This window comes from Chelonoidis abingdonii, chromosome 3, assembly GCF_003597395.2.
Source record: "Chelonoidis abingdonii isolate Lonesome George chromosome 3, CheloAbing_2.0, whole genome shotgun sequence".
NCBI classification, from domain to species: Eukaryota; Metazoa; Chordata; order Testudines; family Testudinidae; genus Chelonoidis; species Chelonoidis abingdonii.
Window position 1 is genome coordinate 139,146,717 of NC_133771.1, and position 27,821 is coordinate 139,174,537.

General features: G+C 39.2%; 2 protein-coding genes across 3 annotated transcripts in view; one reads left to right on the forward strand and one right to left on the reverse strand.

The window, feature by feature from the left end:
- Positions 1–3,005: 3,005 nt before the first annotated feature.
- On the forward strand, positions 3,006–7,425 carry COA6 (cytochrome c oxidase assembly factor 6). 2 transcript variants are annotated; one of them, XM_032774994.2, is made up of 3 exons: positions 3,006–3,224; positions 3,778–3,929; positions 4,749–7,425. In XM_032774994.2, the coding sequence occupies exons 2-3, from the start codon at positions 3,786–3,788 to the stop codon at positions 4,842–4,844; spliced, it is 240 nt and encodes a 79-aa protein (XP_032630885.1). In that variant the 5' UTR covers positions 3,006–3,224; positions 3,778–3,785; the 3' UTR covers positions 4,845–7,425. The 2 variants fall into 2 exon arrangements, with proteins under 2 accessions (XP_032630885.1, XP_032630884.1); XM_032774993.2 differs by lacking the exon at positions 3,006–3,224 and having other exon boundaries at positions 3,269–3,929.
- TARBP1 (tRNA guanosine 2 -O-methyltransferase TARBP1) overlaps positions 6,264–27,821 on the reverse strand; it is a 118,210-nt gene continuing 96,652 nt past the window's right edge. Inside the window, 8 exon segments of the mRNA XM_075064163.1 lie at positions 6,264–6,662; positions 8,796–8,932; positions 13,291–13,415; positions 18,219–18,410; positions 18,685–18,856; positions 21,877–21,958; positions 23,737–23,933; positions 26,164–26,250. Coding sequence (XP_074920264.1) covers positions 6,497–6,662; positions 8,796–8,932; positions 13,291–13,415; positions 18,219–18,410; positions 18,685–18,856; positions 21,877–21,958; positions 23,737–23,933; positions 26,164–26,250 — 1,158 coding nt within the window. The 3' untranslated portion in view covers positions 6,264–6,496.

Here is a 27,821-nt window from a genome sequence, read left to right on the forward strand (position 1 = left end):
TCTGTAGATGAACTGCCACGCACCTAACCTGCTCCCGGCTCTGAAAGACCTTTTACCTTTCAGGCTGAAGCAGCGGCAGAACATATTCTCTGTTCCTATATACAGAATTGATCTGCTTGGAAATGTAACAGAATTTCAGTATGCAATGAGAAGAGCCATTAACGTGTAATGACTGCAGGAACTGCTCTTGTTGAAACGTCGAAGTAATGGCACCTTTTCCATAGCTGTTACACAATCCTCTCTTCTCCGCATCTAAAAGCAAAACAAATTTAATTTGATTAACTAAGGAAGCCTATGTTGGTCTTACTCTGTTCTGAAGGAATCAGATATCACAGCTCTATGTGAATGTTACTCACACTACTTTGCTGAATACTACATATCATCTGATAATGAACAAATCTCATCTCAATTTATGATATACATCATATATGGTCTTAATTATATAGCTTAGTTTTAAAAATATTCTGAACATATTAAAAAATTAAGACCTAATTTAACTGTTTTCAGACCCCTTGTTAGTGAGTATGAATCTTGACTCATTTTTCACCCACTAAATTCTTTTGCACATCTCAGTGTTCTGAATTGTCCACTCTTCTTTCTCTTACTCAGGCATACATAATCATTTATTCTTCTGTTTAATTTTAAGAAAGAATTACCCTAAGAAATTAATTAAAACATGCCAAGACATCCTTTTTTTATATCTGTTTGAGTCTGTCACCTTTTACTGTTTTATCTAATAATAAACCCAGTTGCATAAAAATTCAGTGTAGACCAGTAACAATAGGTGCTGTCCAAGAGCTACCAGCAGTAAGTGTCAGCTGTGCTACCCACCAATAGGAAAGCATCTTAACTCGCTAGTTTATGAGTAGGAAGGCAAGGTCACCCCACACACATATCTCTTGTTTCCACTAGTGGAGTCCATGCTAGGATCTCTGAGAATGAATTGTTTCTAGTTTCTCGTTCAGATGTGGTTAGACTGTCTATCTCATGCCTGCAGCACCAAATGAGCTTGGAAGGGTCAATCAGTCAGAGCCTGTTGGCCTTAAAGATGAACAACTGCTCGTCTAGCCTCAGCAACAGTTAGTATGACGTCCCTCTCTTGGGGGATTGTATGCTATTGGCCAATTCCAGGTCTCTCACACTTAAAATCTATATTATTGGATTAAATGACGTTTCTATTTACTGAAGTCCCTAATCCGTGCAGAAGAGCTATACAGAACTGATACTTGAATTTCCCAAAATTATTAGCGCCCATGAGACAAGTCAGTCAGCAGCTAAGGAAAAACTAGCTGCCCTGTGACTCGGGTATCTGTTTACCACGGAGAGCTCCTTAGGTGAAAACTTTGTGTTGCCAAGAACAAAGGAGAATTCATCTACTGATAATTTTTGCCCACCTGTAAAGAGCAGAACTCGGGCCTTAGGCGAACTATCTGTATGAAAGCAGAATCCTTCAAATCAAGACTTCAATCAGTCACCTTAGTTTAGGATGGATTAAACATGCCAGGGTGTTATCCTGATCTTGATGTTGAAACTTAGGTATCTGACATCCAAAATGGGTCTACCAATCCCCTTCATTTTGGAAAAAGATACTGGAACAGAATCCCTTCCTTTTGTGAGCCTGAAACGGCTCCTAAGCTCTATTGACAAGAGTTTACTCCTTCTGAGTCCTCTTGCTGAGAAGGGAATCGGCAACGAATTTCTTTATCTAGCCAATGAAATGATTCACTAACACATTGTATATGTGATTATGATGCCACATTGGGAAAAAACTAGTAACTGAGCCACGTAAGAACTGGTATCTGTAGCTGGATGCTAGTCGGGCTCTTTGAAAGTCCCATCACAAATGCTTTTGTCAGCTGGGACTAAGCTAAATTGCTGCAGTGTTCCCTACTGGGATGTGTCGCCTTGTTGTCCGGGTACTCGCTCTTTCAGGGTAACAGGCTAGCAGCAGCATGTGCGCTATATGAGGGGTTGAGTACTCTCCATGCTGTATGTAAAACACCAAGCGAGGTTGAAACGTGTTTGTAACAGCCGTTATCAGTTGCAACAGTTCTAACTGGTCTAAAGCAGAAATAATGATGCCTGTGCACCTTTAGCAGGACAAGATAACTTGCAGAAGGAAAACTTACTGACGAGCTGCCACAGCCAAGATTACTTAATGCACCTGCACTTACATAACTGCTACAGGGAGGGGAGGAGAAAGAAGAAAGAGAAAAAAACTTATAAAAATGGAAAAGCCGCTTGTGTAGGTGTGCTGGATCTGAGGCATGCTAAGTTTCCCAGCACCGCTTTGAGATCGCAAATAAACTTTGCTTGCTTCTCCACCCCAGTGTGTTTATTGGCGCTAAGCAGCTGGGCACGGACCACTGTTGCTTGCCTCAGGCACCCTCTGTGCCTGCAACAAAGCCACGTTCAAGATTCACACTTCAGCCCGGCGGGGTACAACCTCCCCTCACAGACCAAGCACCTCGCCCCTCTGCTGGGGCTGCCGCCCGGGGCAGGACTCGGCTATGCGCCAGCGGGGCTTTGCCTGACTCCCAGCCCCCGCCTGACCACGCGGGGACACAGACGGGAGCTTGGGAGCCCGCAGAGCCAACTTTGCTCGGGCGCCGCCCCCTCCCCTCAGAACCAGGATATTTGTGCCTGGGCCAGACCGGTCCCGCTCCAGCCGCGCCCCGCACCGAGAACCCTCGGGGGCGCCCCCGCACTACTGCAGCATCCCCTGCCTAACGCTGCGGCGCGGCAGCGAGAGTAACAAGAAGCGGCGGCACTACTAGGCCACGGAGCGTCTCCTAGCAACGCGAAAATGGCAGTTCCCGCAGCATTGCGCATGCGCACAAAACATCTCGGTCCCCCCCCATGTGTTGTCTTAGCTGCCGTCACTTCCGGCTCTCTAGATCTGTGTCCGGTCCGAGGTCACAGCCTCCCCTAGTGCGGCTGCCTGAGGGACGAGGCGGGTGAGTGGGGCAGGTGCCTGGGACAGACGCCAGGATCCCGGCTTCCGGCTCTGCCGGAGCAGACGGGACCGGCCTTCGGGCGTGCGGCGGCCCAAGCCACCCTGTGGGGCGGGGAGACGCTCTGAGCCCCGAGTACATCCGGCAGGCCCCTGCCCGCGGCACCCGGGGGCTCCCTGCTGCTCTCCCGGGTGGGGGGCGCCTTCAGCCCCCCCTCACGGGAGTGGAGGTTTCGCTGCGCAGGCGCTTAGTTTTCACCACCCGACCAGAGTTTGTATCTGTTTGGGGCCTGGGGAAATAACTTGAGATTCCTGTTATTAAACTGTAACGGGCCAGGAGAGGTGGAGCCTTAGGGCAGCGTTGTCATAGCCCTACCCTGACTTCAAGTGTAGTTGAGCGTTTCCTTTTGCTCTTTTGAAGGGAGCATATACCCAGATTTGTAGCTGGCGTTGGTATTTTTTTAACGTGCGGACCCTTTCTGGCTCCTGTAAGTGGAAGGCTGATGTGAAGCACCTGCCCTCTTTCGAAAATTAAATGTTGGTGACGATAACGTCTTGTAGGGTTAAGCTTCTCAGATGTACAGCAGCTGCCTATCAGCAATATGATTCATTTGATTTAGTTGTCCGCAGTTTACTGTGGCACGAGATCACGTGACACACTCGAGGTTATGGAAGCCATTAGAAATAAAGTCTCACTTCTTGCCAGTTCGTGGACCTTTTTCACTAACCAGTGCAGTATTTGTGTGTGCTCATAAACTTGAGGCAATAGGCAGATCAGTGTTTAAAGGGGACAAGACATTTACAAATTTATTTTATTTTGCCAGTAATAAAAATGTCAGCACCATCAATGGAGGAAAGGAAGGCTTGCTGGGGAGCCAAGGATGAATACTGGAAATGCTTAGATGAAAATATGGAAGATGCATCTAGGTGTCAGAAGCTTAGATGTTCTTTTGAATCTAGGTGTCCACAGCAATGGGTGAGTGCTAATAGCTTTTCACCAGTCATAAGATGCAACCTGACAGTTGTGTATCAAAAATTAATTTCTTCTGCAAATAAATTAGTTCATAAGCATTCTCAAGTAATGCTGCAATCTGCATTATTCATAATGCCATACCTTACAGTGATATTTTTTGGTTTTTCATTTAACAGACACTGCTTCCCTTTAATCTTTCCAGTTGTCTATCCAGAATATTTGTACACTGGCAAACTCATAAGCAATGCCCAACAAATAGTTACCTTCTGCTGCACAGCGAGCAAAGCATTACTATTGTAGATCCTCTTAAAGATAGGGTATTTGTTTCATGGAGTGGTGTATTGAAAAAACAAAAGTGTGTGTATTAAATCCAGAAGACTGCCTAGTCAGATAATTGGTGAAGTAGATTTCACTCTTAAGTTGTGGTGCTATACCATTGGCAAGGTATTTGGGAAATGTCCTGTCAACTCCCATAAACAGGGAAATTAATGGATAATATTGCATAAGTGAAAACACTGATCTCAAGGGGAGAACGCTCATGTAATAGTGGCAGGGCTTGCAATTGCATGGCACCTTGAGACCAATGTAACTATGTGCTACATCCCATTTTTTCTGCTCCAATGACTGAGTTCACATTCTAAACCATTAACGTACACAACTTTTCAGTATCAACTTGGTCAAGTGTGTATATTTAAATAATGCTCAAAGACTGTTCTTTCCGCAGTCCTGTTAGCTGATGTGTGAATAAGAACTTTTCATGTTGGAGTCCCATACTACCCCAGTTTGCTTTGATGTACATGAAGTGATCTCTCTTTAAAACAGGTAAAATACTTTGACAAAAGAAGAGACTTTTTAAAATACAAAGAACAGCTTCAAGCAGGAGAATATCAGCCTCCTGGAACTACTGAAAAGTCATAGCTACGCATCAATTTATTGAAACACAATCAATGAAAATAATCTTACGGAAGAGAAGTACTGAAATAGGACAAGAACTCCTTGAGTTAAACCCAACTGGTAACCTGTACTGTATCGCTAGAAATTCATGCTGCTTTCCTTGTTGCAATGTCTCGCTTTTATGCGAGAACAGTAATTAAACGAAAAAGACAGTGACTAAGTGTGTGTATCAAAGAAATATGGTATATAATTTTTCCTATACCTGAATTATTTATCGTGTAACTAGGATGAAAAGCAGTGTTTCCCAGAAATTAATGCACTAATTATAAATTTATATTTTAGGGAGACTATTGAACTGTTTTCAAACTTGACAATTTTTTCTATGCACGTGAGGTAACTTTTCTAAAAAGCTCCTGCATCTTCCTTTCTTCTCTATGAGGATAATGTGTCAGTGTAAGTGAGCAGGTACACTCTATGCTAATTTGTTGAAAAATTTTTGTGAATCAAAAATTAATTTCAGCTGTTGCTGTATGGCAAGATTTTAGATAAAGATCAAGAGGTATAAATAACAACTGCATCTCTTTCTTATGTAGTTGGTCTTCATTTATATATTTTTTATAAACATCTGCACAATTATAGTTGAGATTTGTAGGTGAACAATTTCTCAATCATTAGTATGGTTTGTTTTTTTTTAATATGGAGATATACCTATCTCAGAGCTGGAAGGGACCTTGAAAGGTCATTGAATCCAGCCCCCTGCCTTCACTAGCAGGATCAAGTACTGTCCCTGACAGTTTCCCCCATTGGCCCCGGTCAGGATTGAGCTCACACCCCTGGGTTTAGCAGACCAATGCTCAAACTACTGAGCTATCCCTGCCCACTGTATTTGTGAAAAATACAGTGCTACAGGTATGATTTCTTATGTCCCTGTTTGTATAATTTGGTGGCAGTGATATAACCAACTCCTGTATTATTCACAATGGATTTGCTCCAGTAAAGGTTTGTGGGGTAGTCCTTAGGCAAAATAGCAGCTGCTTTAATAACAGCATTTTCCAAATTGTCACGGGAAAAGGATTAAGAAAACATTGTGCATTAGGACAGGGCCCTACACCTGAACAATTCACCCTGATAAATTACCAAGCATAGAGTTTACTGGGATCAGCAAACATTGTTTAGGTGTTTAAAACCTGTTTTAAAAATGTTCACTAACATACTTATAGACATGACTTATCCCATACTCCTAAACCATTTCCCCATTTCCTGATGTAAAAGTCCCTTTTAATCTCAGCTACAGCTGTTGTGACCAGAATGACTGCTATAGTAAAAACCCTACATTTTGAAATACACTGTCTGAAAGTTAAATGTCAGTGAGTTGTGTGTTTGAGGGGATAAGAGTCCATTAACTCTGGTTGCTTCCACTGCAATAAGAGAGAGACACATATGTAAGCACTATACAAACAAGATTTATTACGAATAAAACAGTTGTATACAATCAGATAATACGTTAAGGCATTTAAAAACAATTTTTGTACTACATAATACCATTATATAACATGCAAAATTTAAAAACTGTCATTCACCTTGAGTCTGTAATTATTTCATGTGTTTAAAAACATTTTACAGCACCATAAAAAGCCATCCAGCTGCATTACAAATAAGGCACAAGACTCTTGCAGTTATTTCAGTTGTTTTTGCTTGATCAGTTGTTGCCTTGTATATTCCCAAATCAGCAGTGCTCCACTTACATGAACATTCAGTGATCGAATGATACCCTGCTGAGGAATTTCCACACAAACATCCAGATGCTGAATCAGGTTTGCTGGGATTCCCTCATGTTCATTTCTAATAAGGAGGAAATTAAAAAGATTTTAAATCATCTTTTATCCTATGGATAAAGAAGGAATAGAAGAAATATCGCTTCATGCTGTCTCCAGTATGCACCTGTCTGGAGAAACCCATGTGTCCTACAACAGAAAAAACAAGAAATTTGCTACAGTAGCAAACACCACTAGTTGCTGCCAGCTCCACCCATCATGGGATAAAAGTTTCTTATCCATGCAGCTGATGCTTACTTCTTCATACATGTAACTGATGAGCACAAAAAAAGTAAACCTAAAAATTCCATAGCATTGTAACTGGAAACTTACAAAATATTAAAACTAGTGTCTTGCTTTAGAAGCAAATGTTACAGAAACACTGAAGACAATGGAAACTAGATAGTGTAGTAGTTTAGTCCACTATCTTTTTGCTTTAAGAAAAACTCAGATTGGTTCATTTTGGTTGTGACTTAACCAAAATATAAAACGGTCTTATCCTAATAGATATTTTCCACATCTCAAACATGAGACTGATGTACAAGGATCCTAGATTAATCTTTTTGCCATAGGAAAACACAGAATTTGCATTTTTACAGAGAATCTTTAGTTTTTACATTTTGTGAAAATAGTTAATATATATTTTTATTTTAACTAAATTTTATTGACAGTACCAGTATTCCTTATTCAATGTGCGCAACCTCCCTGCTCTTGTGGCTGATTTTTGAATGTGCTTTAAATTTACATAGCTAAACATACTCCAATAAACTGCTTCTGGCATATAGAGGTTACTCAGTGGCCTACAGGAGTTCATGTTTTAATGCATCTCAAATTTCACTTCAGCCTCCAGATGTAATTAAAGGTATGAAAAGATGCCAAAAACTTTAAAAATCACCCCTAAAGACCAAGTCACTGAGTTTGGCAAGGAAAAAGTTTCACGTTCATGGTAAGCTTTTAATTTGCTTGCAAATGTAAATATATCATTAAAACACTGCGTCCACCTGATACCTATATACAGATAGTGTGGTTAGGGAAAACTAAAGTTCAGCCCTTCATTTTGGTTTTTTTAAATCACAGAAAACGAGGCCTGCTGATACAGCACAAATGTTGCAGATCAAGACTGAAGTTTAATAGAACTGTAGCAAAGGTTGCACTAATCTCTTCCTGTATCCTTAGCCAATGCTATTAGTTACTTTGTCACAAAAACTTAAATCCCTCAGAAATGGAAGATGCTGAAATTACAATAGCACACTCAATAGAAGGGATGCTTCACATATAACAATTACTGATTATATTACTAATTCCCCATTAGTGCAGAAATGAAAGCAAAAAAAGCAAAGGATCAATTTCTTTACTTTTACGCAGAAATAGAAAGTCTGAGTCTGACATTTGTTTCCAGGGATAGGCCAGCTAGGGGATATCCAATCACTAATACTTGTGACACTCTTAAATATTCCCACACTGATCCATAGGTATCCAGGTCTGCTACTTCTAGTGACAGCACCTCAGTAAGCACTGCTGATACAGACTGTACCCCCTTCTGAATGAGGTCACTGAAAACAACACCACATAGCTATGCTGAAGATAAAATGGATAAACTAAAGTGTGCAATATAACTGGAAAACAAAGGTGTGGAAAAGGAGGGTGAGTGAAAGAGAGGCTGTCACATTACAAAAGAGACTCAAGGCATTTATTACTATACTGTCATGTGAGAGATTTATTACTGGATTTAACTTTAGCTAATTGGCAAGGCAACGTCTATGAAGCTCTACATTAACACTGTATTCAGCTCATGAGAGATGAGGGCACTCTTTGCTCTGCAGTGATTCCTGTGACTGAGAAAATGGATTAGTATTATTGGGCTCTAAAGTTCCATCCAGAAGACCTAGCCAAGGAATAGTGCCATGGTGTGATGCTTTGAGGTGAGCCACGGAGACCACAGTTATAAAGCCCTCTTTACAAACAAAGATATTTGATCTATGGGGTTCTATATTTTAAACCTTTTATACCAAACGAAGAGAAATACTGTTATATATCATCTCTCTTCTTTCCTTCCACCAACATTGCTTCATTTTCAAATCATTAAACTGCTGCTCATCAGGAAGGATGGCTTGATGGACCACAGTATGGAAACTACACATACAGGTTGTTTGTAACTTACCCCAGCAATAATAAGGATTTCTCTGGAAAGCAATATTCAGTCAAGTCAGAACTTTTAGCAGTTTGCTCCACACCTATGATAGTGTAGCCTTCAGTTTTCTTCTGCTGTAAATAATTAACAAGCTGATATGGTTTCACCTGCATGTTAAGAATAGAGGGGAAATATACAAATATTTAAATATTTTGTATATAAAAATATTGCCACAAAAAACTTTTACACATGTCTAAAGTTGAGAATAGAACATTCTACAGAAGAAAAAAAAAATTCTAATTAATTTTAAGATTTTTTTTTCAGACTAGTAATTGGTAGTATACAGAAATACACTAGGGCTCTGGGCTTCACAGAAATTTGTATAACACAGATCATAAGTTTTACTGGATCCATACATGATTATATCATATGAGAGTGTTACTGCAGATCAAGTGCCTAACAAAAACGAGCAGTCTGTTTGCTTACAGACTGATACAAGGAGTCCCACATAAAAAATGACTGCAGGACAGCTCTACCAAAACAGGAATGTGATCTGGAAACCTCTACTAAAGAACAGTGTCTTGAAATTGCATGGACTGAGTATCAGATGGGTAGCAGTTTTAGTCTGTATCCACAAAAACAAGAAGTTGGGTGGCACCTTAAAGACGAACATTTATTTGGCCATAAGCTTTTGTGGGTAAAAAACCCACAAAAGCTTATGCCCAAATAAATCTGTTCACACTTGCTGTCTGGTCATCCTAGTTGCAAAAAGGCATGCTGCAAGGGATATTTCTTTTTTAGATGGTTCCCAATGTTTAGCAGTACTAGGGGGTAGAGAAACGCATCTCATAACTGGGAATATGCAGAGGCCACTGCAAAAATAATGCTGTTCTACTGATAGAAAATACTTCTTTCTAATCTTGACAGACAGCTAAATAAATATCCTGAGAACTGTGCTAACCTAATGATTTTGAAGAGCAAAACCAAACAAAATATAAAGCTTTAGATTTATTTCCTCATGAACTTGTCTATATACGAAAAAATCCTTTTTGCATATAACAAAATGGGAAATTTAGTATTTACCCTAGAATCCTTTTCTGGAACTCTGGTGTTTAGCTGATGTGTATATGGGCTTTCTTTCTACTGCATATGCTTGTGTGGTATCTCTGTCTGGGACCTTGGAATCCAATATTTCTTTTTTTCCCTTCTTTCTCTCTTTATAATCTCAATGTGTCAGATACATATCAGAAGCCAAGTCTCACAAGCAGTGTAAAATGTATCACTACTGTAGTGTTCTGTATAGGCTGGGTGTAGAAAATGTTTTTTAAATGCAGGTCTGTTCATAGACTCATAGGTCAGAAGGGACCAATATGATCATCTAGTCTGACCTCCTGCACAAGACAGGCCACAAAACCCTGCCCATACACATTTATAACAACCCCGAACCCATGACTGAGTTATTGAAATCCTCAAAATTGAGATTTGAAGACCTCAAGCTGTAATTGCAAAAGTACTGGATGGCTTTTGTAATTATTCTGAAAACAGAACCATTTAAAGGATGACAAAACTGAAAATACAGAGAATTTACTCTGACATCAGAAATAAAATTTTCCAGAGATTAATTGTAAGTAGACTCAGTACTATGAAATATACAAAGCTGACTTGAAAATGGATCTCTCTATTAGGGCTGTCAAGTGATTAAAAAAATGAATCGCAATTAATCATGATTAATCGCACTGTTAAACAATAATAGAATACCATTTATTTAAATATTTTGGATGTTTTCTACATTTCCAAATATATTGATTTCAATTAAACACAGAATACAGCGTACTGTGCTCACTTTATATTTATTTTTGACTTCAGTATTTGCACTGTAAAAAACAAACCAAAAATATGGTTTTTCAATTCACCTAATACAAGTACTGTAGTGCAACTCTTTATTCATGAAAGTTGAACTTACAAATGTAGAATTATGTACAAAAAAACTGCATTCAAAAAATAAAAATGTAAAATTGTAGAGTCTGCAAATCTCCAGTCCTACACTTCTTGTTCAGCCAATTGCTCAGACAGACAAGTTTTGTTACATTTACTGGAGATAATGCTGCCTGCTTCTTGTTTATAATGTCATCTGAAACTGAGAAAGGGTGTTCTCATGGCACGGTTGTAGCCGGCATTGCAAGATATTTATGTGCCAGATGCGCTAAAGATTCATGTGTCCCTTCATGCTTCAACCACCATTCCAGGGACATGCGTCCATGCTGATGATGGGTTCTGCTTGACAACAAGCCAAAGCAGTGCAGATTGACATGTTCTTTTCATTATCTGAGTGAGATGCCCCAACAGAAGACTGATTTTCTTCTTTGGTGGTTTGGGTTCTGTAGTTTCCGCATCGGAGTGTTGCTCTTTTAAGACTTCTGAAAACATTCTCCAGACCCCATCCTGATCAGATTTTGGAAGGCACTTCAGATTCTTAAACTTGGGTCAAATGCTGTACCTTTAGAAATCTCACATTGGGTACTTTCTCTGCATTTTGTAAATCTGCAGTGAAAGTATTCTTAAAGAAACAACATATGCTGTCATTGTCCAACCTGCTATAACATGAATATATATGTAGAATGCAGTAAAACAGAGCAAGGGACATAAAATTCCCCCCAAGGAGTTTAGTCACAAATTTAATTGACTTTTTTTTTTTTTTTTTTTTTTACAAGCACATTCGGCATGGAAGGATGTTTTCTGGAATGGTGGCCAAAGCATGAAGGGGCATACAAATGTTTAGCATATCTGGCATGTAAATACCTTCAATGCCAGCTACAAAAGTGCCATGCAAACTAGGGCCGCCCAGAGGGTCTGGGGCAGGGCCGGGTCTTTGGGCAGTCCCTCTCGGAGGGAAGGCCTCGCGCCAAGAATGAAATGGCGGCAGTAGAGCACCAAAGTGCCGCTGATCGTGGCTTTTTTTTTCCCCCTCACCGCTTGTACTTACCTGGCGGTGCCTGCCACTGCAGTGCCGCCAAAAACCCGGAGTGGCTTGCGGGCCCGGGCAAATTGCCCCACTTCCCCCTCCCCCCTCTGAGCGGCCCTGATGCAACACCTGTTCTCACTTTCAGGTGACATTGTAAACAAGAAGCAGGCAGCATTTCTCCTGTAAATGTAAACAGACTGTTGTTTTCTTAGCGATTGGCTGAACAAGAAGTAGGACTGAGTGAACTTGTAGGCTCTGAAGTTTTACAATGTTTTGTTAGAGTGCAGTTATGTAACAAAAAAAAAATCTACATTTGTAAATTGCACTTTCACGCAAAGACAAAGATTACATACAGTACTTGTATGAAGTGAACTGAAAAATACTATTTCTTTTGTTTATCATTTTTACAATGCAAATATCTGAAATAAAAAATATACACTTTGATTTCAGTTACAACAAATACAATATATATGAAAATGTAGAAAAACATCCAAAATATTTAATACATTTCAATTGGTATTCTATTGTTTAACAGTCCTTTCAAACTGCAATTAATTTTTTAAATTGTGATTAATTTTTCTGAGTTAATTGTTTGAGCCAAATGCGATTGACAGCTCTAATATCTATATAAAAGACTTTACAACCACAGACTTGCATATAGTGCTGAGTGTTAGACCTACAGTCTGAAGCAAGATGCCCTGATTTTGATAAACTATAGAAAAGGCTCTGAAATCTACCTTGTAAATTAGTTTCAGGCAAACCGTGTGATTAATTATTCTCATCGTCACTAAAAGAAATGGGCTAAACAAGATTTAAATTTAAATGTTATTAATCTCATCACTTAAGTTTTACAAAAGAATTTTAAATGTGAATGTACAACCATCAGCTGTAAAACACTAGAGTCAGAGTATGTTACAAAACAAGAGGCAACTAGTACAATCAGTTTCACTAACACAAAAAATAATCAACATACCAACTTTTTAAAAACCACTACAAGGGTTTTCAAAAGCAGCAGGCTAATGCAAAAATACTTTGATACTAGCATAAAACAGAGAAGTAGGTACTTGGGCCAAATGGGTAAAGCAGTTAATTTTCAGGAGAGGGAAAAAAGTGAGACCCTTGACTTAGAGCAGTGGTCCCCAACGCGGTGCCCACCAGGGCATTTATGGGTGCCCGCCTACTGACAAGGGAGTGCCCCACCACCAAGGAGCACAGCCGCCGGGCAAGCAGCTGCCGAAATGCCGCCGAGAAGCGGCAACGCAAAGAAGCGTCACCGATGAAATGCCGCTGCTTCTCGGTGGCATTTCAGTGGCAACACTTCTCGATGACACTGCTTCTCGGTGGCATTTCAGCAGCAATGCTTCTCGATGACGCTGCTTCTCAGCATTTCAGCAGCAATGCTTCTCGATGACGCTGCTTCTCGGTGGCATTTCAGTGGCTGGTTGTCCGGCACCCACCACACTGAAAGGTTGGGGATCACTGACTTAGAGGGCATCAGTTTGAATGAATTTATATGTACAGTGCTCCTTTTAAGTAAGCAGCTAAAATACTTTTTCCACCCACCTCAACAAGAGGAAGCCACTGTTCCGCAGAAACACTGAGATGTTGAAATTGCTTATCATTTATATAATGAAGACTGCCAACAACTAAAGCAGATGCTCCAAATATTTCACTTGTACGACACAAACCTACAAATAAACACAAGATTTAAAATATAAAGATTACTTTAAACAACAAAACTAAGGTATTAAAGCACATGAAAAAGAGAAGACAATCTGAAAAAAATAATCTCCAGCAATATAAACATTTGTCTCTCTCGTCCTCTAGTTTTAGTCAACAGGGTTATGTCCAAGTACTTTTCATGTATGTTCCAAATCATGACTCTCAAAATGTCAGCAGAAAAAGGAAAATGCATTCTATAAGCTATCAGTAGGTTTGAAATAAATAAATAAAAAACAAACCAACCCCACCTTTCCACCATGTCCTATAAAATATTCTGCAGTATTTACTTCGAATGATGTTACAATGCAGTGGGACAGCATATATGTATGACTTTTGGGTTACATACACACAAATGACACAAGGAGAAATCTCTGACCAGCAGAGTTAAGAACAATAAGGAGTTTTGTAACTACATTAGGAATAAACAGAATCCTCTCAATGGTATTGGTTCATTACTAGATGGAAATGGTAGAATTAATAATAATAATAATAATTGCAGAAAAGGCAGGTCTGTGAGTGCTCTGAGTTCCAGTATGGGTCTCCAACTCTCTTTTTCCTTTGGTAACTGGAAGTAACAAGAATAGAAGTCTCTGCCTCTTAGAATTGTGGGCACTGGCTCTCTGGTTCCTACGCTTAGGAGATGGTTTCTCTCTTGACATAGCAGGCTCTTGTGAGAAGGGTCCCTGAAGGGTGTTTGGTAGGGGGAAGGGAGGTGAAATGGATGAAGTATCCCATCACGGCTGATCTGCAGCACCCATTTGTTGGAGATTATCCATTCCCAGGTGCTGCGGAATGAGGTGAGATGGTTTCTGAAGGAATGGGTGGGATTTTCCAGCGTGAGATAACAATAAGGAGAATGTTCTATGGGGACCTCAACCATTCGTTAAAATTGTTGCTTTGAGGTGGAGGGTTGAGAGGAAGTGGGCTGTGATCCTGACATCTTCCATCTGGGTAACCTGGGCTTCTTCATCTGGAATACATATGATCTCTGTGCTGAATACTGAGATGAATATTGTGATGAGTGGGGCTTGATTGGTGGCTGAGGACTATATTGTCTTTTGTATCCACGTGTATAGATCCTGAGGGTTTGAAGAGTGGCCCTGGGATCTTTTAAATTGTGAAGGGAGGCGTTGGTCTTCTTGGCTAATAGCTTGGTCCCTTCAAAAGGAAGGTCCTCCACAGTCCATTGGACTTCATTTGGGAAGTCAGACAGATGAAGCCATGAGGCCCATCTCATCACAATGGCAGTAGAGACTGAACATGCAACTGTGTCAGATGCATCAAGTGTAGACTCGAGAGATGTCTTAGCCACCAGTTGGCCTTCATTGACTATGACTTTAAATTGCTCCTTATGAGAATTGGGGAGCTGCTCAATAAAAACAAACCTGAGTTTTGCATAGTTCTGATAGTCATATTTTGCCAATAAGACTTGATAGTTTGCAACGCGGAACTGGAGGATGGCTGAGGAGTATGCTTTCCTGCCAAAAAGGTCTAGACGCTTCCAGTCCTGGTCATAAGGGGTGGATTTAAACTGGTGTTGGCAGCCCTTAGAATTAACAGCATCCACAGTGATCAAATTGGGAGGTGGATGGGAGAAGAGAAACTCTGTCTCTTTTGCTGGCACGTAATATTTCTTGTCAGCAGGACAGATGCAGGGGCCTGCCATATACCTTGTCGGGGTCCATTAGTGCCTCATTAATAGGAAGGGCCACTTCACAGAAGGTGTAGGAATGTAAAATGTCCACCAGCTTGTAGTGCTATTCACTCATCTCTTGCAAAGGTATTTGCAATGTTTCTGCCATCCTCTGTGCCAAGTCCTGGAACAGTTTAAAATCATCTGCCACAGATCATGGAACAGGTATCACCGTCTCATTTGGTGGTGATGATGAGACGTGTGCTTGAGAAGTAACTTCCTGCTCAACTTCAGCCTTCAGTTCCTCCCTTGCCTGTTCAGGAGGTTCAAAAGCCTTCCACGCAGCAGCTCAGTGGTGTTTCCTCGATTGCTGGTAGGTCACACTAGAGCAGTGGTTCTCAAACTTTTGTACTGGTGACCCCTCTCATATAGCAAGCCACTGTGTGTGACCCGCCTTATAAATTAAAAACACATTTTTATACATTTAACACCATTATAAATGTTGGAGGCAAAGCAGGCTTTAGGGTGGAGGCTGACAGCTCACGACCCCCCACATAATAACCTTGTTACCCTCTGAGGGGTCCCAACCACCAGCTTGAGAACCCCTGCACTAGAGGTAAGGGAGACCTGTTGTCTTTGAACCTGCTAAAGATCACATTGTGGCCATTGCAATGGGAAGGGGCCGGTGGTTGGTGCCACAGCTGATCAAACCAGGAAGGCTGTGGACCAGGGGGATGATATGCCTGAGGTCCATAGTGAAACTGGGTCCCATATGGCAAGTGAGAAGAGTGGCAGGAAACCATGTTCTCTTGCTCACTTTCTGACTGCAACAACAAAAAGGATGGTGCATGGTAAGTCAAGGGTGGTCAAGGGCAAGTCAAGGCTCTGGGTGAACTCGGTACTGGGTCCCCGATAATAAGCAGAGGCGAGTCCAGTTCGTCAGACGCCAAAAGATCCATCACGCACTGGAAGTCTGGTGGTGCAGAGGGCATCGGTACCAGCAGTGGTTGTCCGTGCCAAGAGGCTTGTATTGATGAGGTCAGAGATGTGATTCAGATAGCAAGGTCTGTTGGTGCCAGATGTACCACAGGTGGTACTGATGTTGACGTCCATATTGACGGAGTCTTCCCCAGGTCGGACCTTCTATGTTTTTCATACCCCTGTGGTACCAGTGCTTTCTTGCCTGGGACCGTTGGGTCATTGGATGGAGCAACCTGACTTGCTCCATTGGTACAATACTGCGCATGCCGTGGGTACCAGATTTAGACAACTTTGGTACCGATGATACTGATTGAGCCAGAGATTGTTTTTGGATTGATTGGGGCTCACTATCGGGACTCATGAACCTTTTCTTACGTGAGTGGCTCACATGAATCTCCCTGAGCTCACCTCCCTTCAAAGTAGAAGGTTGCACTGAGGGCTCCCACCAGGACTCCATGAGGTGAAGTTTGAGCCTCACTTCTTTGTCTTTCCTGGATCTGGGCTTCAGTTGCTGATACAAACCACCTGTGGAATGCTGATACAAACCTTCTGTGGAATGCGGTTCTCTCCCAGGCAACGAACACACTGTGAATGTCCATCAGTCACTGGGATAAACTCCTTGCAACTGAGGCACTTTTTGAAGCCTGGGGTGTAGGGCATACCCTTGTCCAGGGGGGTCATCTCCCCCCGCCCCCATGCCTCCTCTCTACAACAAGGGGTTGGCAGAAGACAAAGTCCTATTTTTTTTTTTTTTTTTAAGGGAACGGCCAAAATAAAATCTAACTGAAGTAAAGAAAGAAAAAGGGCTTCAATGGAAGCTAAAAATTAGCAATTCTAAAAGAGTTAATGATCTGCGGATGGACAGCTATAGCTCTGTCATTAGTCGGGGCGGTTGAGAAGGAACTGAGGAGGGTTCGCCCCCATACGCTGGCTAGCCTTGTGGCAGGCGAGGAGCAATGCATGAGTGGGCTGAATGGACAGTGCTACCAATGTTCTCTGATCAGCAGTGCAGGGACACAGACACATGTACAACGGAGCACCCATAGGGACACTATTCAAAGAAGCAGCAATGTTTGTTTTTTTTTTTTAATTTAAATCAGATATTTTAAAAAATTTAATTTTTTCCAAAGATATATTTATTTAAACAAATTACATTTGAAATTATGACGACTTACGTAAAGGCCTAAACTTAGTATAATCTACTAAAATCATCTAAATTAAATACAAAAATAATATTCAAGCACTCCACGTTTGCTGTCGAAATTTAAAAAAAAAAGTCAAACTCCTGAACTGGTAGACTAAGGCTAAGCATCTGGAACTAGAGTTTGTCGAAGTGCTAAGTCAGTTTTCGACAGCAGTAGTTCCTTTTGCAGATGCAGAGTGACTATTTTCTTCATTTCAATTTATTCAACTAGTTCAGTTCAATGACTACTTCATTCAAAGCTGAGAAATGGCCTGGGAATTGAAAAAGCAGGAAAGCTTATTTTCCTTTTCCAATCTATGAATAAAAACTACATGTGAAAGGCAGTGATTACGAGTTCTAAACTCCTGAACAACATGAAGGCCAGAACCAATCAATTAACTAAGTTCAGATAATTTTTACTTTGTTTAATAAATCAGTTGGTTTTAAAGGCAAAACATGTTTTGCTAAACATACTTTTATTTCTTATGTATCCAGCACATTTAGGATAGTTTTTTTAACTAATAAAAACAATTTGAAAACACTGTTTTCATAATTTTTTAATTTAATTCTAACTTCCAATCCAAATTCAGTTTAACACAAGTCACAAGTAAAAACTTTTATCTAAAAAATAAGAACTGTCATTTTTTCACCATTCTAACAACAACAAAAAGTAAAGATTAAGAATCTGAATAAAAATATGTTGAGCTATATAACTGCTTAAATAATATCTATCTAATGTATTTTCCTGGTTAGCCAAAACAAAAAAGTACTAAATTGTACCAACCAATAAGAACCAACATTTCTTTAGGAAGATAAATAAAAAGTACAAATGCAAATAAGCTTTAAATTGATTATTTAAATCAATATTTCCTGCTTACTGATTTAAATCATGAATAAAATCAGCTATTTAAATCACAAAAAGTCAATCCACCGTGCTCAAATAAAGAATTAAAAATATGCATTGAACCTTACCTCCTAAATTGGTGGGTTTATCAATAAGTGAGGCCACTACAATCAACCTACTGTTGGATTTACCAAGTTTAGCTGCCCGGTCCTGAAATACCAGTTCCAGGTCTAAATCAGGACTACTGTTTTTCCAAGGGATGATCTTTTTCTGAACATCTGTCCATTCTGTTTGGTTATCCATTTCAACTAAATCTGAACCTAAGAAAAAAAGTGTTAGGTTTAATTATTTAGATGTGGAAAATACTGACATGATCATAAAACTGTTTGGTGTCCTAGTAAATTGGGGTTCCCAACGTTATACCTTTCTGAAACTGTAAGGGTCACGTGCTATCATCAATCTCTATACATTATGCTAATAGCACAGGTTTTTTAACAATTATGTTTAGCAAAGCAAGTACTGACAAAATATATGGCTACTACCAACTCCAAATAATTAATCTTAGATCAGAACATAAATGAATTTATATTTTACCCATATCTTGCTGAGACCAGTCACTTGGTTTTAGATTAAGAAGTTCAGTTCGAGAATGCAACCAATGAAATGCTGCAGGCAAAGAAATGTCAGTATATCTGGTAAATTTACAGAGTGGGATCCATTCATCTTCAACTAGTTCTGAAAGGCGTGGAAGGGTGTAAAATATCGTCTGAAAAGTAACACAGAACTTTTAGGACAATCTCAGAAAAAAATAAACTTCAAAGAGATACTAAACTAACTTCAGCATTATTTTATATTATAAATATTTTATCTATCATAAGCTATAACTTACTGATCGATACATCTCTGAATACTCATCACCTGGTACAATACAGTAACATATACTTAACATTATGGACATTTTCCAGTTTTAAAGATAAAACCCCTAAAACCCTACCAAAGCAACAATCTAAGAAAAGGTCTTTACAAATATTATGCTGGAAAATGCCCCAAATGTACAATTTTTCTAATGTTAAAAATTGTTAGTTGAAGGGGCTAGCAGCAAAAGGAAATCAGACACACACTGGAAGCTTACACCTCAGAGCATAGAGTTTTGAAGGACAATAATTTTTTAATCCCCATATTTCAACAAAATAAAAAAAAAAACAATAAAAGATGTTAACTCCTAAAAATAAGCCCTAACTAACCTAAATACAAAACATAGGGGTTGAAAGGGGAGGGAAAAATCAGGAAAAAATAGAAAACCAGAAATTGGAAATCCAGACCTTCTTTCAATTTCAGTGATTAGTTTTATTTAATCAGGGGAACGCCTTATGCTGCCCTCATATGTTAGTACAGTCACTAAACTGCACAATAGTTTGGAACTAAAAAATTTATGTGTCGGGGAAAAAAAAATCCTATTGTGATGTTTCACTCATTCTTTATGAAAATATGCTTATGATATGAATATGACATAACTGAAATGTACTTTATACAAGATGGAGCTTGTAAGATATCATTGGAAAGTTTATAATTTATTGAATGTGATTATCCAATTTGTATGCCTGTATCATTTCTGTATCTGTAGTTATGAATATTGACTATGTATCTGTATTTCAACTATGCTACTTTGGGTGACACCCACTGCTAACACTTCAGGTACAACAACGGAAATGTCAGACAGGGCTGATGACACATCAGCAAGGACAGTGGACTGGCCTTGAAAAGGCTTGGCCTTCCTGCAGACGCTCCATACTGCCACTGACTCATGGATGCTGAGATAATATAGAATCAAGTGGTCTTGTCACCTGATACTAAACATTACCTGGGACTTCTTGTAACTTTCCACTGAAGGAAAGGGGGGTCAAGTTTGGGAAACAAAGGATTCCTGTCTTATGTAAATCCTATTTAAGGGTGGGGAGGAAGGTAAGCGGATACCTCCACTCCATGGCCTGCCTGCCCAAGAATAAAGACTGCAAAAGCCATCTGAAGGGAAGATTGGCAGGGGGTGGAAATGAGTCCAGACTGTGACGGGTTCAGTCTGAAAGGGAATATAACTGGAACTCTGAATTACAGAAACTTTGTGGCCTGCCTAAAATAACATTTAGGGTGAGAATTTACATTTTGTGAGCTGTTTAAGTATATTGAGCTTAGCTTGCATATTTTGCTTTATTTGGTCAGTAATCTGCTTTGTTCTGTTATCTCATATATTCACTTAAAATTCACCTTTTGTAGGTAATAAATTTAGTTCTTGTTTATAGTGTAACCCAGTTTATGTAATTTCTAACCGGGAGGGCGTGGAGAAATTGTGCATAACTCCCTCCACATTGAGGGAGGGGGCAAATTTCATAAAACCTTTGGGTTTGTACCCCTTAAAGGGAGTGGGTACCAGCTTGTTGGGGCGAGCACCTAAGGCTGAATCTTTCCAGAGTGGACTTCTGCCTCTCTGTGCAGCTGGGTGTGGCACTTCCTGTGTGCTTAACTGGAAAAGGCTTGTGAGCCTAGCCCAGCAAAGCCAGGTAAAGGGGATCCAGGCTGGCAGAATAGGCTGACCCAGTGGCACCCCAGCACAGCAGGTGACACCCCAAAGGGCGCAAACTCATCAAACCTTTCTTTTGAGAAATTTGTGAAAATTTAGTCTACAGGAAAACTAAGGCAGTGATCTTAGCTGAATCTTCCTGAGAGAAATGAGCAGATACAATCTGGACTCTAAAGAAGCAAGAAATGTAATTCATTCAATGATTTCCTGTTACTGTTTTAGAGCAACAGATTGCAATCCTAGCTAGAGTGATTTATAGAAATTTATTGGACCATAACAAAAAAATATTAAGATATACAGAAAACTAACTGATCACCAATAGCATGGATGGATTGACTATGTGAACTATTATTTTATTAACTGAGATGCTCAAGTATAGAAGACACTCCAGATTCATATTCTTATGTAATACATCTGAAAACAGGTAGTTTTCCCTCAATCAACAGCAAGCAAATTTCAAATTCTGAGAGGATGTTCTGTTTTTGTCAAGATAGCTATGCATTTTTCCTCATTCTTGCCTCTTTTCTGCTTTAGCCACCCTACTCCTGTTTTTCATCTTCACCTTTATTTTTTCTTATTTTCTCTTCCCCTTTTGTTAATCACTCAGCTTCGAGTTATTCTGAGCCACAGTGATGAAGCTGAGCTGAAGGAGGAAATGATGAGTCTGACTTAAATGCATCTTTGTCTTTAACTGACAGAAAGTGAGTACTTCAGCTAAGCCACTTCAAAAAGCAGTTTAACACCACATCATAGAACAAGTTTAAGAGTGACAGGAATAAAATTCTGAAGGTAGGTCATATAAAAAAACATTGTGGCGGCCCATGTGTGTCTTATTAGCTGCAACTGAGCTACTGCAAACAATTGATCTAGCAACAAATACAAATATAACTAGAAAGGAGTTCACTTGTCTACTTCCTCCAGATTAACCAACAACAATTATAATACACGCCTACATTCTTGGGTTTTCTATGTAATTGATATAGTTTTCTAGCCATTATTGCTATAAAAAAAATGTAAAAAAATCATGAGTCCAAATATATTTGTTTTAGTCTAAGATGCACTAAAATGTTATGAAGTTATTTTTCATGAAAACCAAAAATCAGTTACAAGTGATCATTACTCATCATGCAATAGAACAATGTCCAAATTACAAATACAGCAGCAAAGCAGTGAAAAATCATTGACTATTATATACAGTATTTTGTACTTGCCTCTAGACTGTAATCCTTCAGGGGATGAAATGTTGCAAAAAAGAAATGATCTTGGATTCGTTGCCAATTCTTTCTAGCATTCCTATGCATTCAAAAATACAGTAAGATATATGCCAAAATTCTACATATTCACTTATTACAGTCTGTCAGTAAAGAAGTCCAGTCTAAATGCATATATTCTATATTGTGTTAATGGAAAAAAGGCTACTTTAAATATATATTAACCAAACATATTTATTAAACTAATTTATGAATACAATGAACTGGAAATAAATTCACTTTGTGTTTCCAGGAACTGGGAAGGAACATATCTCTATGAATTATGGTAACTAAGATAACTATATTGATAGGGAAAGGTATCATACCCTCTCTTAGAGAAAGGGAACAAAAGTTCTCTCAGGAACTCAGAATAAGAGGACTTATGAATGGTGACAATACAGATGAATGAAAAATTAAACAAACTAAACTGCTTAAGACCCCAAACCAGTAATAGGAGGAGTGTTGATGTCGATCTAATTACAAATAAATACACTACAAAAATAGCAGATAATCAATTTCTCTATTATTTCAACCTTATCTTTCTCTTGTCATGGTTAGTGAAATTACAAACACCTAAAACAGTGCAGGGAGTTGCATTCAACATTTTATTTCTTTGGGTTTCAGTGATACCACAAATATTTGCAGGAAGATCCTAATTTCTCAAGTGTGCACAGATTTGGTTAGATGTGGAATAGGGAGATAAATGAACAGATTATTAGCAGTATTAGTAACAAGTCAACATGTTCACTGTAGGTTTTGTGATGTGATCCTACACTCAGGAAGGAATCTGTAGTGCTCACTAAACATGACTCTTTGAACATGGATCTCCTAAGTGAATTTAAGCTAAGTACAGGTGAACCTTGATTTTATGAACACCAATCTTATGAACGGCCATTTATATGAACCATTTTTACGCCACAGCAAAAAACAAAAGGTCACATAATGAGAGAAGTGTTGATGAAAAATAAGTCATCCCTTCACATTCCTATGCCTTCAGTGCACTGAGAATCACTTTGCAGTGGTTTGATCGACAGGAAGGCGGCTATTGCAGTACCCCATCCTGCAATTTATACACCATACGTACTGTAATTTTGAGATGTTCAATGTTAGGAACTTTTGAATTTTACAAACTCATCAATCCACAATTAGGTCATAAAATAGGGGTTCTACTGTAACTCCAAATGCTGGAGACACACAAGTACTGGCATTCCTTTATATATAGCCAAGAAATGCAAATCTTCTGGATCAATCTCTTAGATTAAATATTTAAACACCAGTACTTTGTAAACATGTTATATTGACAAACTAGCCCCAATTCACAATGCACAGAACACAAACATTTATTGTAATTTATTAGCTAATAAGCTTTGTTTGTTTTTCAATCTGGGAGGCAAGATGAGAAAATTCAGGACAGACTGCAAAAAGTTATAAGCCCTAGTCCCCAAGCCATTAAGCTCATCTCCATTACAGTGCTGATTGTCTGAATAACAGTCTGCTCACATTCTCAGACAGGCATTATAGTTATTGGATGAATTCAGAACTTTCTACTGAGGATTAAAATTAAATGAAACCTTTTAATTCTGAAACACAGAAGGAAGGAAGAAATTCTATAATTTCATTTTATCTGCTGATGACATTTCTTTAAATTCCATTTCCAAGTGTTCTACTTAAATAGATGAAACACATCAAAATCACAAAGATTATCAAGTGCTACTTGACAAGATTAGACAAGTGGTTTAAGAAGGTCCTTAGACACTACAAATGATTCCAGCAAAGATAGCTTGGAAGAGCTGCATTCTAAATCAGAAGAATTTTACTAACCCTGCACCATGCATGTTTTCCACTTGATGAAGACTCGATTCAATAACTGGTGTCAAAGCTTCAAATTCTTCCACATACAATGCTTTGCACATGCCCCAGATTTTCTTGAGGGCTACTAATGCATAAAGTCGAACACTGAAATTGTGGTTGAAACACCACTGTAGAACAACAAGAAGGGCTTTCTTCAAAATTAGTTTCTAGAGGGGGAAAAATATTCTTTAATTTACATTTTTGACTCATCACAGCATTTTGCCCCTGGAGAGCATAGGAAATAGTTTGGGATTGCGAGATAAGAACATTAGCTAGTGTTCTGCTAAAATGGTCATCACTGAAATACCTAACACAGTTTCATTTAAATTGCAATCTTTAAGTTTCAGACTTGACAACCCATTCACATGAATGGAACAGTTCACATCTCTCAGAGCCAAAAGCTTGTCTGTACATGTAGTTATTCAGAAATTAATTAACTCCACATGTGGACACTTATATTCCAGAATGAGAGTGCCTTGCTCCTGTTTAGCTTATTAAAAAACAAATACAACTCTTATCTATACATGTTTAAACTTCATGTTGGCTCTTCTTTGAAAACACACCAAAATATTATTTACTATTTGTATTACCATGGTACCCAGAAGCCCTAGTCATGGGCCAGGAGCCCATTGTGCTAGATGCTTACTAACACAGAACTAAAAAGATAGTCCCAACCCACAAGAATGTGCAACCTAAGTATAAGACAAAAGATTGATACATTCAGCTAGACAGGAAGTACCAGGAAACAATGAGACAATATTGGTCAGCATGATAGGCTGTGATTTCAGCACACCACTGGCCTAATCATTGTCACATTTCTTGTAGACATCACAGGAAAGGAGAGTTTTGAAGGAAGACAATGAGGTCACTTTGTGGGTGATTATGGGGAACTCCTCACAAGTATGAAGGCAGCATGGGAGAAGCCTGCCATCTTCTCCTGGAAGTCTGCATCAAGAAATTAGTTAAATGGACAATGTCAGCTTGAAATCTAAGAAGTTTCAAAAAATGGGTTAAAAATAGTCTCAAATACTATATTCCTTCCCTAAATTCTCCTCCCATTGCGGTTTTAAAAATCACCTTTTTCTATTTTTTTAAAAAAATGTCTCTCTCTCCTCTCTTGCTGTGTGAAAGCTCTCACACAAACTGTAGAGGAAACCAACATATTATTTTTTGGGGGGGAGAGAGGGAGTTGACAGTAAAACTGACTATACACAAAGTGACCAAACTGGAAAAAAATAACAATGTTTTTCCTTCAATCAGTTTCACCTCAGTGATCTGAAATGCCAACTGTAATAATATTAGGTAAATATTTTTCAGACACAGGTGTGATTTTGAAGTTGACAATGTTCCTTTAATAAGCACAGTTACATTTTACATGTGGTCCAAAACAGAGAAGAGGACAGAAGGCAGCAGTGTGTGTAGGTTTCTGCTCCATAAGAAACACAAAAGAATGGTGTAGGGCAAATAGCTATGCTAGGCTCAGAAATTTAATTGAACATCACACAATGCTATCTAAAACGTTAAAAACTAAAACTGAACAGGCACAATCAGATATTAAAAACACACTAAACACATTAAAAAAAACTTCCACAACTACATCTTCAGGATTGATTTTGCTTTTCTCTGATTTCCTTTGGACATTTCTGCCTTTAATTTAACATTTTGGACAATAAAAGAGCTTTAGTTAACTTTGATAGTCTAACACTGATTAACTTGATCCTGACAACTTATACAAAAGGCACTGAAGACAGCAGGATTACTTATATGAGTAACGGTTTGCAGGATTGGTCTCTATGTGCATTTGGACTTTTATCCTGTACAAAAAAGACTCCAGAAGTCATCTAAACTAGTGGCAAACTGACCAGGAGCGGCCCCAGGGTTTCTGGTGCCCTAGGCAGAATTCAGGGGTCATTTTGTGCGCTCCCCACGGGGCGCGTGGGAGCTTCCGATTCCACTCCCATCGCGCTGCCGAAGAAGCACCCTCCACCGAAATGCTGCAGGCGACAGCGGAAGTCATTAAGCTGCTCAATTGCCTGCCGCTGTTTTCCGCGGCACGTTGGCAGAAGGTCCTTCTTTGGCGGCGCGACGGGAGAGGAACCGGAAGCTCCCATGCACCCTATGGGGAGTGCACAAAATGCCGCCCCCCAAATCCCGGTGCCCTGGGTGACCGCCTAGGGTCGCCTAATGGAAGTGCTGGCCCTGAAACTGACAAAGTTACAATGAGCACAGGAAAAGTTAACATTTGACAATGTAAGAGAGAGTGACTAAATTACTAGGGAAATAAACATTTCCAAGATTCCAAGAAACTATTACAACCAATTTTTAAAAATCTCTATATAATGCAATTGTGACCATCCCTTTAAATATTTGTTCTCGTTTTCTGTAATTTGAACTTACCTTCTCAGAAGTATTTTCAAGAATAATGTCAAAGTGAGACAACACAGATAAAAATGTACAGATGCTAGTTTTAAGCTTTTCTTCACCCTGAAGTGAACACAATGCAATAAATGGAAAAATGTTATAGTTGTACCTTTTTGTATTTCACAAAGTATTCTATAGACTCCAATTATAGCTGCAGTCTTTGTAGCCACAAGGACCATTATACTGGAAAAACATGTTTCCATTAGCAACATTTATTCAAAAAATTAAGTAATTTTGTACAAGAGCATGGTTTAAGTTATTCATACTGTGTTCATTTTTGTAAAATATTTTAACCAATACTAACTATACTATGGTATATATGAAAAAAAACTACATTCTCAGTTAAGTCTAGAAAAAAAAATCATCATGACAATTTGTCCCTGTGCAAAAAAAGCAAAATTGTGAAAAAGACTGATTGGAACTGAACTAGCAGGGAGACTGAACTGTTTTGTTACTTGCAGTGGTGGTGGCTGGGTAATAGGGCTGAAGCACATTGATGAGACAGCATGGGAAAGCTTGTGCTACTGTAACTTTTGCTGTACCTGTTCCGTGGAAAAATAAGGAGGATTTGGTTTCTTAAGTGGCCATTCCAGTACCTTTCATATTCCACTAGTAAGGTCAATTTCAAAAAATAAATTAATTGAAAAATATTCAAAAAAATAATGCTTCCAAAGTCTACTTTGTCAAATTGGGAGTCTGGGAGAAGAACATCATGCTTCACAGATGTAAGCAATTTGCAGTGCTAATAATTCAGAGTTTAAGGCCAGAAGTGACCACTAGATCCCCGAGCCTGACATGCTGTATGACACAGTTCCTTACATTTCATCCAGTTACCCCTGTCTTGAGCCCAATAACTCATGTTTGACTATAGTATAACTTGTATTTTGCTAAAGCTTATCTTATAGAAAGGCACCCACTCTGGATCTGAAGACTTCAAGAGAAGGAGAATCTATTACTTCCTTTGGTAATTTGTTCCAAAGGTTAATCATCCTCACTGTTCAAAAATATGTACCTAATTTCTAATTTGAATGTGTCTGGCTTTGGCTTCCAGCCACTGGTTCTTGTTATGCCTTACTCTGCTACATTAAAGAGCCTCATGGTACCTCATGTTTTCTCCTGTGATGGTACTTATACATAGTAATCAAGTTGCCTCTCAGTTGCCTTTCTGATAAATTAAATAGATTGAGGTCTTTAAGTCTCTTACTGTGAGGCATTTTCTCCAGTCTTCAAATCATTTTTGTGGTTCTTCTCTTCACCTTCTCCAATTTTTCAACACCCTTTTTTGGGCACCAGAACAGTATACAGTACTGGGTTTTATCAGTACTGTGTACAGAAATAAAATCACCTGCATATTCCTACTCCCTGATTATACATTAGCCCTTTTTGTCACATCATCACATTGGGAGCTCTTGCTGAGTTGTTCGTCCACTATGACCCCTAAATCCTTTTCAGAGTCTCTGTTTTCCAGTCCCTCATTTCTGTAGGTATGGCCTGCATTCTTTGTTTCTAGATGTACAACTTTGCATCTGGAATATTAAAATATATTTTGTTTGAACAGGTTCAGTTTACCAAGCAATCCAGATCACTCTGTATGACTGCCCTATCCTCATTATTTACAACTGTGCCAGTCTTGG